Source organism: Paroedura picta, chromosome 10 (genome assembly GCF_049243985.1).
Source record: "Paroedura picta isolate Pp20150507F chromosome 10, Ppicta_v3.0, whole genome shotgun sequence".
NCBI classification, from domain to species: Eukaryota; Metazoa; Chordata; class Lepidosauria; order Squamata; family Gekkonidae; genus Paroedura; species Paroedura picta.
This window is the reverse complement of record NC_135378.1, coordinates 65,621,233-65,638,242: the sequence shown is the minus strand read 5'-3', so window position 1 is coordinate 65,638,242 and position 17,010 is coordinate 65,621,233. Positions and strand designations below refer to the sequence as shown.

General features: G+C 40.1%; 1 protein-coding gene across 50 annotated transcripts in view; it reads left to right on the top strand.

The window, feature by feature from the left end:
• ANK2 (ankyrin 2) overlaps positions 1–17,010 on the top strand; it is a 331,669-nt gene that overhangs the window by 175,667 nt on the left and 138,992 nt on the right. For 11 of the 50 annotated variants that reach the window (XM_077300516.1, XM_077300517.1, XM_077300513.1 and 8 more), the window contains exon 1: positions 15,812–16,083. The exons of 23 other annotated variants lie outside the window; for them this stretch is intronic. In XM_077300516.1, the coding sequence (XP_077156631.1) occupies positions 15,949–16,083 (135 nt within the window). In that variant the 5' untranslated portion in view covers positions 15,812–15,948. Of the gene's footprint in view, positions 1–15,808; positions 16,084–17,010 lie in introns of those variants that run through there. 16 more of the 50 variants (XM_077300535.1, XM_077300562.1, XM_077300534.1 and 13 more) reach the window with 8 other exon arrangements.

Genomic DNA, 17,010 nt, shown 5'->3' with positions numbered 1-17,010 from the left:
GGAGAGATCTCAGGCTAGTGGGGCTTACACTGTATTTTTAAATAGTGGAGGAGACAACAAATGGTAAAGAGGAGGTTTGGGAATGCTTATGAATGTGTCTCTGCTAATGGACAAGCAGAATGTGGCTGGGATAGGGGCTTTCATCTTATAAATAGGTGGTTCTCACTTCAGCAGAATCGGCTTCACTGATCTATTGTAGTATGCTGTAGATGGGACTAACAATATAGTCATTCCAAAAGCTTCAGCTGTTACAAAATGCAGTGTCCTACCTGTGGCTGGGATCAGACTCAATGCTCATATCATGCCTGTATTTTAAGATTATGGCTCTTCACGGTTTCTGATGTGTTATATTTGTGCTAACTGGCTATGCCATATTTTAGATCATTTTGTGTTTATAACAAATGCCTAATAAAGATTCTGTATGATAATATTTCTATGAAAGCAGCTATGCTGGCTATCTTGTTGATTCTGGGCTCAGTTCAAGACCTGCAAGGACTGTTTCTCCATATATAAGTTCACACAACAATGCTATTCAGTTTATCAGCTCTTCCCTGATGTCTACTGCCCTGGTGTTTTGCTATGGACCAGCTCTCCTGAACACATAGGGAACCCTTTCCTCACGTTCCCCCCTTTTTGCCCCCAGAATTTGTGTATACATGGAGTAGCCAAGGAACAGGAAAACAAAACTTCCCACCATTTGTTTTACTCACCAGTCATTGTCATATGTCAAAAATCTTCCAGTGCCATTATGTCTCATTTGAGCACCCCTTCTCCAAGTCTGAATTTCTTTTTTAATTACCATGATTGTGTTGTAAGACAAAATGGTTACAACACAAACAAGGGGATGAAAAAGTGTGGACTCTTTTATTGTGCCATCCCCCCACACACAGACTGCCCCCAAACTCACTAAAACCAAGAAAAAAGAGAAAGAAGGAAATGTGCCAACCGAAGGTGGTGGTGGGTACGGGGTTGCTATTTTGTTACTTTGGAATTGTGCTGTAATGTGATAGGACTTTTTTTTAAAAGGTTGCGAGGGTAGATGATGGAAGTAACACTTGGGGTGGAAAGGGAGGAGCAATGCCTAACTTGAGATTCCCCGAGTATGCCCCCTAATGCACAACCCAGCTCCAACATGCACACTGTTGGATCCAGTGGCAAAAAAGGGAATGTGGATTTCTCCACAATCCCTCAATGCGGTCTTTTTAATATTAGGGTGCTCTGATTTTTATGGAAGGGTGGTAGCATCGGTGTTTAAAAACAAATAGTTTAGTGCCAAGAGTGATTTAAGGATTTGTGGGGCCCATAGCAGCAGAGTCAGTCGGGCCCTAGTAAAGTATAATTTTGGCCAAAAAATCCAGACTGGGGGAAGACAGCCCCATAGTGCAAAGAGGTGTCACTCTGAGTGTGCTTAAAGAGGGAAAAGTGGGGAGGACAGAAGCTACATCCATGATCCATGGGGGGGAAGGGATTGTGTGGGGCTCCTGGTAGCGCGGGGCCCATAGCACAAACTACATGTGCTACATGGGGAGGGCGGTAAATAAATAAATAAATAAATAAATAAATAAATAAATAAGTACATGGATAAACTGGCCCTGATAGTACAAGAAAATTCTGGCCTAGATGTTCAATCTTTGTTTCAACTTTGGAGGGCATTGTCCTTAAATATCTCAGCCTTCATAATTCAATAACTTGATCTGGAGAGGAAAACATTAAAAAGGCATAAAGAAAAGTATATAAAAATAAGAAATATTGGATAAGAAATGTAGACTTCACTGAAAAGCACATGAATGATCAAAAGATTTCATGCAGGAAATCTCTGAAGCCTGGGTCATACTTACTGTCAATCATGAGCCACTAAAAGTACTTGATTCCTGCAGGGTGTCTGAGAAGAATGCTGTGACCGGGCAACACCTACATATATTGTTCGGTTATGTAATAAATTAAGTGGCTTTTATCTTCAAGAGTGGAGAAACTTGCAGGACAAGAAAAGTGTATACAATTAGACGTTTATATGACTATAAACAGAATGGAAGTGAGTATTTTGGTAAAGCTGAGTTGGCAGTAGGTTTAGGATAGTCAAAAGGAAATTTAAAATGCTCAGTTATTTCATGGAGTTCAGTACAATGAAATGTGGTAGCAATCTCTACTTTATATTTTATATAACTTGTATTCAAGAAAAATATACAGAAAATACAAGAAGAAAAGGAGAAATAAGAGGCTTTTGATTTTATCTACAATGATGATGATGATAAATCAAGTTACCATTAACTATGATAATATAAAAGAAATTAAAGTTCTTTTTTCTGTATGCTCATATTTCCCCCCTTAATCCTCAAAACCATCTGTAAACCGCTCGGGGGCCGATATAAATAAAACAGTAAGGCTAACGGGGGTGGGCTGAGTCTGGGTTAGGAAACAGGGGCCAATGACTAACAACAGAGGGGCCAATCGGAAGGTGCAAAGCCATGGGTCGGTCCCTGGCGCGGGACAGCACAGCCGTCACCCCTTCGCCTTGCCCCTGACCCTCCTTCTCGCTGTGCAGGGTCCCCTTTCAAAGCCCATTTAAATGGGCTTTGAAGCTAGTACACCATAATTTCATTTTTTTTGTATCATGCAAAAAGTCTATGAAAGTTTATAATTAGCAACAAATACAGTAATTATTTCTCTAATTAAAGAGATAATTTCGGCCACCACTGGCAGTTCAACCATTTTTGTCAATCATCCTTCTATTGGGAGTGATAACAAACGTTTCCATTTTTGAGCATATAACAGTCTCACTGCCGTAATCATGTACAAAAACAAAGTTCATTTTTTTCCAAGTCCTTTTCCTATTAGTCTCAAAAGGCAAGTCTCTGGCTTTATTTGTATATTAGTCTTTAGAAACTTCTTGATTAATACATATATTTCTATAATTTTTTTTGTCTTCTTACATGTGCACCAAAAATGAAAATAAAATCTCTTCATGTTGTTCACATTTTCAACAAATATTATATTTGTATACATTTTAGACAAGCTTTCTAGTGACAAATACCAACCTCTTTGAGGTTAGAACTCATTGTAAATTTAATACCCTTCATTGATGTATTTTCCCATGTCTCTATTTGCGTATCATGTCCAACATTTTTTGCTCATTTTATCATGTGTTCTTTCACCAGTTCTTTTTAATTTTAATACAAATCTATACATCTTAGCCATCACTTGTTCATCACATGTACATAGTTCAATTTTAAAGACAAACTTAGTTTGATCAAAGCCATGAGATTTTTATTTACTTTACGTGTTTCTAACAATTATACAATAGGAGCAACTAACTTAGATTGTTGGGGGGGGGAATTAGCCAAAGATTCAACTGGCTCTGTGTGTTTGCCATGGTAATAAAAGGAATCCTCATGTACATAGACAGTGTATTTTGAAATACCAGATCCTAGGATCAGGAAATGGGCAATACCCTCATACTCTGTTTATGAGCTTTCAAAATTAATTTGTCCTGCCACTATTGGGAATAGAATGCTGGACTTGATGGCTCTTTGGCCTGATGCAGTGATGTAAATGCTATGGTCTTATATTTTTGAGAGACAGTAGTTCAGAAAGGTCATTGCAGGACTCATGGCTTATTGTTTGGAAGCTTAGCAAACTTTAGTTAGAGGAACTCCTGGAACTCCTTACTTAGACAACATTTTATGGTGTAGTTACAAGCTTTTGCCAGTGAAGGCTATGGGATCCTGAAACATTTTATTCCAGTCCAGGAATCCCTTTTAATTGCAGTATACAATTTAGAATTTTTGCAGACAGGTTATTGTTGGTACTGAACAATTTACAGCTCAAATATGACCAGGGTTGATGTGTGATGGTGTGGTTATTGCTGATGCAGACACCCTAGTCCAGCCTTTGTCAACTTTTTTACCCCCTGAAACATTTCTCAGGCTTCGAGAAACCCAAAAAGTGGTGCAATCCTGCAGAATATGGTTGGGAAACATAGAGGGGTACACATCCACCCAGAGCCCCTCCCACCTCCTCCAAACCCATCATTGGTAATTTTGGGAGGGGGTCGGGTCAATTTGACTATACATGGTCGATACATGGTTGTTAAAACCCAACAAATATTTCACAAATTTTAAAACATGATATTAAAATTAATTAACTCCCACCTATTGAGGAAAGTGTTCCAGGCCCATTAAGAAAACCCAAGGTTTCATGAAATCCTGGTTGAGAAAAGCCTGCTCTAGACCATGTCCTTGGAAAGCATGAAGACTTTCCCCAGAAATGAATAGTGAAGGGAAATTAAATATGGAGATGATTCAGCAGGGCTCTTATGACTCATGACTTCCCCCAGTGCAGTTGAAGATGAGAATCCACCAATGAGAAGGTTAAATTCAGTCTGTAAGAGCCCTGCTTAATCAGACTAAAGAGCCATCTATCAAACATAACGTATTTTCCCCATAGGGTCCAGCTAGGTATCTTCCATAAAGGCGCCCCACAACTGTTCTTCAGAAGCATACTTCTCTGTATGAGGCTGTTCCATCATGACCAATACAGGTTGATGGGTCTGCTTTCCAACACCCCTTCTTCAATTGGAGGTTTGTCCAGTAGCTCTGCATCAGATCTGCTCTCTGAGAAGATGGAGGAAGCAGCTGGGGTTCTCCCTGACTGACGCAGGTTGCTGCAGATTTTTTCTCCTTTAATGCACCGCAGAGCTTTGGTCGTCATTGGTTCTAAGTTATTATTGTTGCTGATGAACATCTTATGATGTTCCAAGTTTAATAATGCAAATCTCCACTTAATTATTTACTCTCTGGCTTGTTCCATGCTAAATTGTGTAATGACTTGTCACTGCTTGACATTTCTGAAGTTGGTGAATGCATAAGTGTTCGGCCACATGATAATAAATGGCTGGTTGACTCTGCATCTTTCAGGAACCTTTGTTTAAGCCAGTATTTCATTCCATAAGGTTAGATTGTGTTCACATTTTTGGTATTGATCCTGATGTTATTCTGTTATGTGCTGAGGCACAGAATCAAGAATGCTATTTGAGATTTCTGGATCAATTGCCAGTTTAATATCTAAGTAAGTGGAGTGAAAATAAATAAAATTTTGCCTCTTGAGAGAAATTAATCCTAAACCTGATTTAATCAGGAAGCAGATGACCCTACAAATCCCCTGTTCCTTGGCAGGAAAAGACACTCCTGAGTATACTAAACAATGTTACTTCCATTCAAAACCTAATTTATCTACGGTGCTGTTTAGCTTTGAAAGGGGGATTGGGTTCCATCCCCCAGTGGGAATGTGTAAGTTCCTGACAAATGAACTGAGCCCCAAATTTAGAGGGGCCTGAGCCTTACTAGCCAGTTCTTCATAGCATGACCACCTCCTCCCTTCTGGTAAAGTGCCAAATGATCTTCTGTTTATCCAGTGGAAATAATAGGAAAGAGGTGATTTTTTAACTTTTTAGCACCTTCTAAAACAAATGAATTTGCTGCACGTATCTTTAAGACCTTTACAACAGCCACACATTTTCATTTTCAGCTGAATATGTTTTTGTGCTTCAAAAGCAGTTTCTCTATAAACTGTAGCTCCCGGGCTTCCTTTTTGTGTTTTCATTTCCTTCCTGATACATCAGCCAGAAGAGCTGGGTACACAATCTCTACTCCTCGATCCTCCTAGGTTTCACCACTGCATTAGCTCATCCTGTGAGTGGATGGAGACTGGATCAGCCTCATACCTCACCCCTTGCCTTCCAAGATTTTGCAACCCCAGGCCTGATTCGTAATAGGGTGAGGCTTCCAAACTGAGTTAGTTCCTGTTCTGAACTCTCCCTATTTCATATTCATCCACCTCATAACTTCCTTCCATTCTACCTTCTTTCCACCTTGGGTCCCAAAGTCAGCTAAGTTCAAAAGGATCATGCAGCTGTGGCTTCTATGCTAATATAAGCCCACTACTTCACAGAACTCCTTGCTCACAAGGACATTACTGCAATGAGGCGGTAGCCTTAGTATGTCAAAGAGTGCTGTCACAAAGTAGTTCCAGTCAGAATCCATGTTTAGATTTTTACATGACCATCACCAGTTAAAAACAGCCTTTATACATGCCCTGTTTCCAGCAGAAGAGCTTATGAAGCAACTTGATATTTTATTTATTGTCCCTTAGAAGATTTTCCATTCTAGGCATGCATTAGCAAGGAGTGAGGTAAAATGTCATAGGGAAAATGGGACAATATCAATTTCCTTGCTTTTGAAACTTTCAAGAAAAAACTCTTTGTACTAACCCATGTGGGATACTGTTAAAGCAGATAAAGGAATATAGTCTTGTGTTTTAAAACAAATAGCTATAAAAATTTGGGCCAGGTTCCTATCTCAAAAACCTTGTAAGCCCTTTGAAAGTGTATCTTGTTCCATATTTGCCGATGGGAGCAAATTTGCCTTGTGCCTCTTTAGTGGGCTGAAATGTGAGACTCTGTTGATGGGCAGGATAATCAAGAGCCTTTCTGCACCTGGAAAATAAAATAATGCTTACCTTTTGCAGACACCATCTTTTTGGTGTTTTGCATGACATCATCAACATGCAACTTCCTAGTAGCAGACTGGCAGCTACATCCTCCATTTTATAGTGAAAGTTGGAGAATCCCTAAAAGTGGATTCCCCCAACTATCTGGCATGAGCGAAAGGAGAGCACCCAGCAAGCCACATGGCTAGCCTCAGCGGTCTCCACCGTGTCTCTTCACTTTCACATACTCTTGCCTGGTCAGGATTCAAATACAATGGAAAGAAATTACACTTAAAGAGACATTTTTTAACATTTCAATGGAGTAGGATGAAATAAAAAAAAATAGTGGCCATCACAGGCCCTTTAAAACCTTGAGAAAGAGGATTGGTTGCCTGGATTGATGGACAGGCAGAAGAGAATCCCGTGTAAAATGTGTTGCTCTCTTCCGCCATTTCAATCAGACAATGTGAAGTGTAAGGAGTGCAAAAAAGCGGCAAAGGAAAGCAAGACAGCAAGAAGGTGAGGAATGCCTGAAGGCGCAATAAAATTATCATTATGCCATTATGCTGGCGTAACACTATTTTTTCCATTGTGCACAAATGCCCTGAGTCTTTGTCTACAAGTGGATTCTGCTTAGGGAGGTGGTGCCCTGCAAATTGGCACTCTACTTTTGCACTTTCGGTTTCTTGCCATCATGGCAATCCACCCTCCAATCCTTTTCAAAAGTTGTGCGCAACTAGCAGATGGTCAAGCAGAACTTTTTAAGGACACTTCTCCTTAACAGGCCTTGGGAATAAGATCATTTTCTCCCACCTTCTCTGTGTTGGCTTGGGAGACGAGTGATCCAGTTGGCTTGGTCATAAATTTGACAGATTGGATCCTAACTAGAGGTCATGTTTAGCAAGCACAGCATGGGCTATGGTAAAAGTGCAAGTTTACTCTCAAATCCTTAGGCATCTACATAGTGAGGGAAAATTTCCCTCAGTCATCTCCTCATGGCTCTCTTGTCCAAGTGACGAGGTTCTTGCTTTCCAGAACTGAACCAATGGGCATGGCTGCTGGTCTCCTTTCTGCAAGTATTTGGATGTATAGAATGAGGCATGTCACTGTGAGGTATGGACAACATAAGAGAAGTCAGGCCACTGAACCATAATGTTGCCTGCTTGGTCATTGGGAGGGATGTTCTTGATAAGGGCTTTGTTGCTACAGATCAGCTATTAAATAGAGTTGAGCCTGGTATTCAACATTTGTATCTTCAGTCAAGAATATAGGTGGCCAGTTTCTTATAGTGTCAGACTAGAGTATGGTACACCCAGGTTCAATTCTCTATTCAACCATGGAACCTTGCTGGGGGACCTTGGGCTGATCACACTCTTGGCCTAACCTACCTCACAAAATTGTGTAATGATAGAATGGACCAGAGGAGGACAATGAAAGGGTATAAATGAAGAGAATATGGTTAATTCCCTGTTTTTCTCATATTAATTTTGGCTTTGCAGAGACTTCAGCAAAAGGATTTGGCACATATGGCAGAATTCAGACATTCCCCCTATCAGTTTTAAAGGGATATAAGAATATCATTGTTTATGTTTATTTAAGAACGGTTATGGCTATTACAAAGAGCATCAGATAAGCATAAGAATTCATGTGGAGACATTTCTGGAATGAATGTGCTATTGACAGTGTATGCATATGTCATGTAACTCCTTTCACATTTGCCCAGTTGCGATGTGATATTATTCTTTTTTTAAAAAAACTATTATTAATGGAACTCATGGGTAAAACCTTACTTTTGAGGGAATTATTTTAATAATTGACAGTGTTAAGCAGAAATGGGGTAGAATTCAAGGGATCTGGTTCAACTAGTAGACACTGCTAGTCATTAGCCCACTCACTAATACAGACAATAATTGATCATTGATTAGCTGGGAAAGACTCATGATTCCCTGTCCCTTTCTCCAGTCTCCAACACCGTAACCATAAAAAGGATTAGAGACAAGTGGTTTCCATGTTGATAAGATAGTAAGCTTGATATTCTTTGGATTTTAACTGGTACTTCTGAAGATCAATCATTACATGTATTGTACCTTGGAATGAACTGAAGTTCTAATGCAAGCCTCTTCCCTCTTGGAAGTGTTATGTTGTTGTTTTTTTGCTTTCCCCTGTGAAGCTGATAAAATGCCAGTGTTCCTCTGTGCTTACACTTGGGAGTTCTTTATGTAACTCTTGCTTCTGAGGGACCATTTCTTTTGCAGCTCAGCTGGATCTGTGATCACCAACGAGAGTTGCTCATGTAAAACAGAGATTTTAGATGGATGCTTTGGTCGTTATATAATTTCAATAAGAGAATGAAGTATTCCTTGTCAAAAGACATTCTTCTTCTGCCTCTAATGTTGCAGAATTTCTAGGCAATTATTAATTGAGCAATTTCCATATTTTCACACTGGATGAAGTAACATATTTTATCTCTTGGATTGACAACTCTTGTTTTCTCTAGAACTGGCAAGATTAATCTTCTAAACAATTTAGAGTATAGAAATGGAATTTAGGAGATTTTTATTTTAAGGAAGCATTTGTAATTATTGATTTTTTTAGTGGAGGGCTTTTCATTTTATGCTTTAGATTTTAGGGCATTTTATGGTCATCTGCATTTACAGATCTTACTTTAAAATACAGTGAGTAAAATAACTTTCCATATGGAACATTGCTGTGTTCTAGTTCAGTGTCTTAAGTAAAACAGTGAGTTAATATATGACCAGCTAACATAAATTATTAGAGAAAAGATTGAACAACATTGCAAGAAAAGTTGTAATAGCAAAGGTGGTATGCATAGTGCATTCAGTATAGCTCATATCCATTTGTATCTATGGCACTGAAGTTAAGGCCCATATTCCAAACATTTCCCTGAAACCTTGGAGTTATAATGATTAATCCTTCTGTTGAAAACTCACAGAACACATAAATCTGCCCTTACACTGGCTAGACCATTGGTCTGTCATGACTGTTATTGTTTCTGGGATCTTGAGAATAAATTGTAGTTTCTACAGTATCTAACAACTAGCCTCTTCATTCAGGACATTCTAGAGGAAATGTAGGTTTTAAGCCATTGTGCAAATTAGGTTGTGTTAGCATGATTTTCAAGATCACTTATCCCTTTTATGCATCCCATGGTTAGGAAAGAATGGTGGTCTCATATGGTCAAACAAGAAGTGATAATATAACTTATTCAAAATTTAGCCCTAATCCTAAGTAACTTTACAATGAAGGAAATATTTGGAATCACATGTTTATTTTTAATATTTTGTTAAATACCCATCTTCAGTTTGAGTCTTATGTGTCAAAATAGAGAAAAGCTAGATAGTGCTTTTGTTAATTCCTGCGTTTGATATCTTGGTACTGCTTCCCAAAATATTGCTTTTCTTTGTATTTTGAAATATATGTACCTAGTGCAATTGCTAAGAAGGCTGAATTGTAGTAACTGAATTGTAGTTCTGTCCATTGATGGTCTTTAAGCAACTGCTGGATAGATCACGAATGTTTTAGGCTGATCCTGCACTAAGCAGGGGGTTGGACTAGTTGGCCTGTATGGCCCTTTCTATGATTCTCATACCTACTATTATAGCAGTGTTGATGATACAGAGTTGCTGATTAGACTGCTGGCAACGTATCTGAAATGCTTTAGACCAGGGGTAGTCAAACTGCGGCCCTCCAGATGTCCGTGGACTACAATTCCCAGGAGCCCCTGCCAGCATTCGCTGGCAGGGGCTCCTGGGAATTGTAGTCCACAGACATCTGGAGGGCCGCAGTTTGACTACCCCTGCTTTAGACGCTTGTGATGCACTGTAAAATAATGCAACATATTATTATTATTTGCCCAGTTACCAGCAGTAGAGCTATTTATACATCTTGCTGTTGGATATATTTAGCAGTGTAGGATGTAGTGTAAGTGCCAAAGGAAAATAATACAAAAATCCTGCCACCTATTTGCCCTGTTGTATAACTTTGGTTGATGTTTCTCCAACAGTACATGTTTATTTGCAATTAAAAATCTAATTTCTAAAAGACAGCTGAAAAAATGGCACGAAGCAGAAACAGAAACTATTTTATTCCCCTTAAGAAGAATAAATCCTGTTACAGCATCTATGCATTCCATGGCTTGGATGACAACATGATGCTTTGATGGATTTATAGATGCTTTTCATCTCCAAAATCCCAAGAGTTGTTCTGCACCTGCTGTACTGGAGTGTGTCCTTCTCAGCATTTTGACCCTTTGATCTCTCCTCTGTGTTGTACAAAATCAATATGAATAAATGAATCTAAATTAAAGAAATGTCAGTGTTAAGAGTGTGCATGAGTCAGAATAAAAAATACAATAATATTGACTGAATTCATAATGGCATCCTACACTTAAAATTGCTCGCTGAATAACCTTAAGATTCCTTGCTGAAGAGCATCATAAATTGGGAAGGCCAGTGGAAAACAAACTTCTTAAGTTTATCAAGGAGCCAAACTACCTTAATCAGTTATATTATGAAGGAAGGAGTTCTGTGACATGTTAAAGACTAACAGATTTGTATGCTAGAGACTAGATGCATCTGAGAAAGTGGGTTGCAGCCAATCCACAAAGCTGGTAAAAAGTTAAAGGGTTTGCAATACCCCTGTTTGCTTTCACTGAAATAGACTACCATGATTACCCTTCTGGAGTGACATGAAATTCTGTCTGTTCTTACCTGTTGATTATCTTGGCCAAAGTTTGTTCAATTCACCTTGACAGATTCTGCACAAGGAATCTGCCCCTGGACAGCCTCCGGATGTTGGCGGCTTTTAGAGCCTCCTCCACGTTGCCTGCATCCTGAAGCTGTCCAGGAGCTGTCTTGAGTTTTGGCCAGATTTAACTCACAATGAGGGAAATCACCAAAACTCAATTTGCCACCCTCAATTGCATGTCCCATCAGTGAGCAACCAGTGAACAACCAGGGGTTTGCCGAATGGTGAGGGAAACGCAATAGTCTAGTAAGCATTGTTGCACCCTTGCACCCGCCTCCCTCTACCCGGTTCCTGACCAAGGACTTTTTTTTTTTAATGGTGCCGTTCACAACGCGGCAAACAAAAAAACTTTAAAATTACAGTGTCACACAAAGTGAACATTAATACACTCCATAGTAAATAAAATGAATTCACAGAAATTTAATCGTTTAAGGGCATAAGCTTATGTTGGGGGCGGGCGGCAGCAACCAACTATATACATTTATTTGTTTATCACTTAGAATGCCTCACAGAACAGAGTACTATAACAAATAGCTTCTGTGTTTGGTTTCTCAACTTCTATCTGATAGGAACTATCAGAGAAACAGATCCAAATAACAAGTGCTTTACTAACAAGAACATGGGAACCCTGCATAAGGACTTTGAAACCTAAGTCACTAAAAATATACTTAGTTTGAATGAATGGTGTGCCTTGACTAAGTTTGGCAGAAGATGAAAAAAAAATTGCTTTCAGAGTATTTTGTCCTTAATGACTTAGAACTAGTTTGACAAACAAACCTAATACTGTTCTAAAAGCACAGGCAGAAAGCTTATCCCTTTCTTTGTATTAGGTATCTATATAGATCTTGACCATCTGCAAGTCATTTTTGAAAGGAGTGCTTGTTAGCCGTCTTTATCACTGATTTGCCGTCTTTATAACAGATTCTGTGGATATCCTTTCCCATTATATGAGATCTTTAAAATTGTGTTATATATAGTGTCCAGTAGAATTCTATTACAATGTTCTCTCAAAGTTATCTCCTGTATAGGATGTAGCCTTTAAAAACAAAGTTTGTAATACATACATGGGTTATGTACAGTTGTACAGCTTGTTGCTCGGTGCGCCCCCCCTTCACTGTGAAATGTAGGCTAAGGTAGAGGAAGTGGAAGTGGCAAGGAAGGAGAGAGAAGAAGCAAGAAGGTTATGGTTACAGAGAAGAACAAGATTAGGAGGAGGTGGGGGAAGGAAAGGAAGCTGAGGTACAAGAGGAAAAGTCTAGGAAGAGCAGTACCTTTTCCACACCTGTAATTTGTCCTGCCTCCCCACTCATCTGGTGTCAGGACAAATTCTGGGTTCTGCATAATGTCAGTGCCAGCCCGGGGCCATCCCAAGCCTGGCCCAACTTACGCCTTCATTTGCCCAGTGGCAAAAGAATGCGGATAATACTTTGTTTCCTTTTTTGCCCTGGGCAGCAATGAGGCCTGTGTTGGGCCTGGGACATGTGGCTGTGAAAGAGTTGGGCAGTCCTAGCCAGGCTGCTCCCCACCCTCGTCTGAAGTATGGCATCCTGGAAGAAACAAAAATTTCAGCAGTTCTGCTGTGCTGTACAGAGTGGTGGAGCCACCTTTGGCATGTTTTGGTACACAATACCGCATTCTTAATTTTTTTTAAAAAACAGGCCCACACTGCCCTACAGTGTGGCAGAAACTTGTTGCCCTGTCTCCCATGTGGGAACACAAATCCAGGGTGGACGAGGTGCAGTGGGCCAAATGCTCCTCGGTACGGGAGCAGGAATCGATGGGGCAACATGTCCTGGCTCAAACATGAGGTGGCAGCCCAGTGTGGAGCCTTGTGGGCAGTCAAGGTCCAGGGGAGTAGGATTTCCACTCCTCTGCAATGTTCTTGTGGGTCCCCATGCTTGTAATTCTCTAATGATGTAGATTACCTTATACAATAATTTGTAAGTCTATGACTTGTCTACATCTTCTTCTGGAACAGGGGGTTGTTTCAGGCCAGGCTGGCTGGCTGGCTGTCCCATTAATTGCCACAGTTTCTTGGGGCCTGCAAGTCCATAGAATGGAGAGGGAAAGGAGTTGCTTTAATAGTGGGTCTCCTCTCCACAGAGACCCACTGTGCTCTTACTTAGCCTACAATCTTAGTTTCTTATGAAGCTTCAGTGGTTTTCTGGTGGAAAATAAGCTTCATGGGAAGATGCAGTCAGCAGAGGACCTCGGTGGCTGCCTTTCTGTCAGGTGCATCAACTGTAAATCTACAGTGTGGCTTCAAAAGTCCCAAAGGGGAGACAAAATGCAGAATTATCTCTACCATTTTGTAAATGGAACCCAATACCATGGCAGGAAAGCATTCACATGGAGTAACTCCTTTGAACCAGATCATAGAATCATAGAATCATAGAGTTGGAAGGGGCCATACAGGCCATCTAGTCCAACCCCCTGCTCAACGCAGGATCAGTCCTAAGCATCCTAAAGCATCCAAGAAAAGTGTGTATCCAACCTTTGCATGAAGACTGCCAGTGAGGGGGAGCTCACCACCTCCTTAGGCAGCCTATTCCACTGCTGAACTACTCTGACTGTGAAAATTATTTTCCTGATATCTAGCCTATTTCGTTGTACTTGTAGCTTAAACCCATTACTGCGTGTCCTCTCCTCTGCAGCCAACGGGAACAGCATTCTGCCCTACTCCAAGTGACAACCTTTCAAATACTTAGAGGGCTATCATATCCCCTCTCAACCTCCTATTCTCCAGGCTGAACATTCCCAAGTCCCTCAACCAATCTTCATAGGGCTTGGTCCCTTGGCCCCAGATCATCCTCGTCACTCACCTCTGTACACTTTCAATTTTATCTACGTACTTCTTGAAATGAGGCCTCCAGAACTACACACAGTACTCCAGGTGTGGTCTGACCAGTCCCGTATACAATGGGACTATGACATCTTGTGATTTTGATAGAAATCTACTCTGGATCCTGAAGAGTTGAATAATTACTACCTGGTCTCAAATGTACTACTCTTTGTCGCCCCTGTCAGGACTTGTACAGCCACATTTTGGACCAGTTGGAGTTTCTGGAGCAATCTCAAGTGCAGCCCTGCATAGAATGAGTTGTAGAAGTCTAGTCTAGAAGTGGTCACATGAATCACACTAGTTAGATCCAGCTCTGTGAGATATGGGGCAAGATGCCTCACCTGACATAGATGGAAAAATGACTTGGGTTTCCATTGTTAATGAAGGGTCCAAGACCACACCCAAGCTTTTGATGTTAGGTACTGGCATTAAATGTGAAATCATGGGAGCTGTATCACCCATTCCTCAATGTGCCAGCCCAGCCAGAGGACCTCTGGTTTGGCTGGATTCAACTTCAGCCGATTCTATGACATTCCAGTCAAATTTATTGAGCCATGTTAACATACCTAGCTATGTCATAAGAACTGCTATTCAGAAATCTACATCTACATGAAACATCTACATACCAAAAGTTTTGCAGTTGGGGAGGATGGGAAGCATAGAGCCATTTAAAATCAAGTTGACATAATTGACATGGGAGAGAATTCCACATGGGTCAGTAATCCTAACGGGTGAAAAACACAACGATCTGTTTCTAAACTCTGGCTGATGTGAAGCGCGATGGTAGAAATCAATAGCTGAACAGAAATGTGGGACTTGATGACAGCAGAGTCCTAAATATCAATTGAATCTCCAAAATGAAATACACCTGAACTTTGTACAAAAAGTAGGACATACTCGAAATGTTTGTCAAAATAGCTGAGGGGAAACTGTTGACAGTTATTTTGCGTATGTATTTGGTATCTTCTGAATTTATTTCATCATTAATAATATAAGTTTGTATACCATGCAAACTCTCTTTGCAGTTTTGATATGAAAACATGACTGTTTCCCCCCTTATACCTCTGAAAGTAAATGTACAATAGTAGTGGTGGGGAACAATAAAATAGACACATTTTTTAAAAAATGATTGCTTAGACAAGTAGTTTAAGTGATGTTCAAATACCATAATTATATCAAATGACAGGAAAAAATCCCAAATATGATTCTTAAGCCTAAAACAAGTTCAAAGTGTAGATTTATGCCGGCATTTCATATAAAAAACCATGTGGAAACATTTTTATTGAAAGCTACAAGAGGAATATGGAAATGTTTTGGTAGCATGATAAACACTGAATAGTTGACATTTAACCCTTTTATATGGAAAGCGCCAAGGCATTAGCGTTCAGCCTTCTGAAATGTAGTGTTTTGGGTAAGCACTGTGGGACAATGATAGCAGTTGAGAGGGGTGGGGGTGGGAAATCAAAACATTCAAAGGCATGCAGCTGGGTAATTCAATAACCCTTGCATGTGGAGGCATTTCACACAGTGGGACTTTAACTCTGTGTGCTAGTCTGGTGGGCTGTGTGCTAGAAAACAGCTTCCCCCTCCCCAGTCAATTTACATGCATAGCTGGCCTGGTAGGTGTAAAAATAGACAGGCTGTGCCTGAATTGGAAATGGTCACTGAATGCGCTGTGCAGTTGTTGAGGTTTCTTTTTGACTCGGGACAGCCAGCTGAAAGAAAACTCCAGCGAAGGGAGCAGATTATAGGGGCAGCAATTCTCCTCCCGGATTGTGTCAAGTCATCTGCCCAGTAGGTGTGTTCTGGACGCTGCAAACTCAGCCCCACTTGCAGGAGTTAACTGGAGGATTGATATGGGCAATGCACCCCTCTGCCAGACTTGCCACACGGATAAAGGTGTGAGACTGCAAGGGAACATACAGGATGTGGAGAAATTCATGGACTACTATGGCTGCAACAGTGAAGATAGTAAAGATCCTGAGGCAGTGGTGAGTTTAAAGAAAGTACAGCACCTGATAAACATAGAAGCTTGTGATTGTAAACACAGGTGTGAAAATGCCTCTTCTAATTATTTAAATTTGTTGGGTCAACTGGTGGCCACCTAGAGCAATGGCAATATGTCTACCTTTACATTTCTGTTGGGTAGCACTAACTGGATATAAGTTGATGCGGAGAGAAATCTGGAACTGAGCAAAGTGGTACATGGAATATTTTTGGGGTGCATGCAAAGAGATAAGATTGCAAACAGCAGACAGAAGGTCTGTTTGATTAAATATTGAGAAGAAAGAGGGACCATCTTCACTGGAGAAACTCTAGATCTGATAAACTGTAGCTTCAAAGTTATTTTTATGTTGACAATGTACATATTACATTGGAAAGGAAAATGATCATTGAGCAGGAGAGTCTCAGTAAACAGTCCTTAGAAGGCCTTCTCAGAAGTAAGCCCCATGTTAGTCAATAGTACTTACTCCCAGGAAAGTTTCCTTAGGACTGCAGCTTTAGACTGACTTTTCAGTGTAGTGGATTACTTTATGACCAGGGTGTAATGTTTTTTCTGTTTTGAGTACAGCTGTAAATCTGACATTATATAATACAGAATACTTTGTTTAGGACCAGGTAGTTTATCAAAGTAAGGAATGTGTCCAAACATTCATTTCACACAAATATTATATTCATTTAGTAAAGATGGCAATTTTTAGAGGTTTTTTTAAAAAAATAGCAGGAGAACTTCTACAAGGGTTCCTTGAAAACTGGGGAGCTTGTCCAGAAGACTACAGAAAAATTATGGAAAACTGGAAATGTGGAGAACTTCTGGGAAAAGCTTAAGTATATAATTCTGTACATTATGAGTTCTTATAAATGAATAAATAACAAATAGAGGCACTGATAGGATCTGAGGAAAAGATTACATGGCC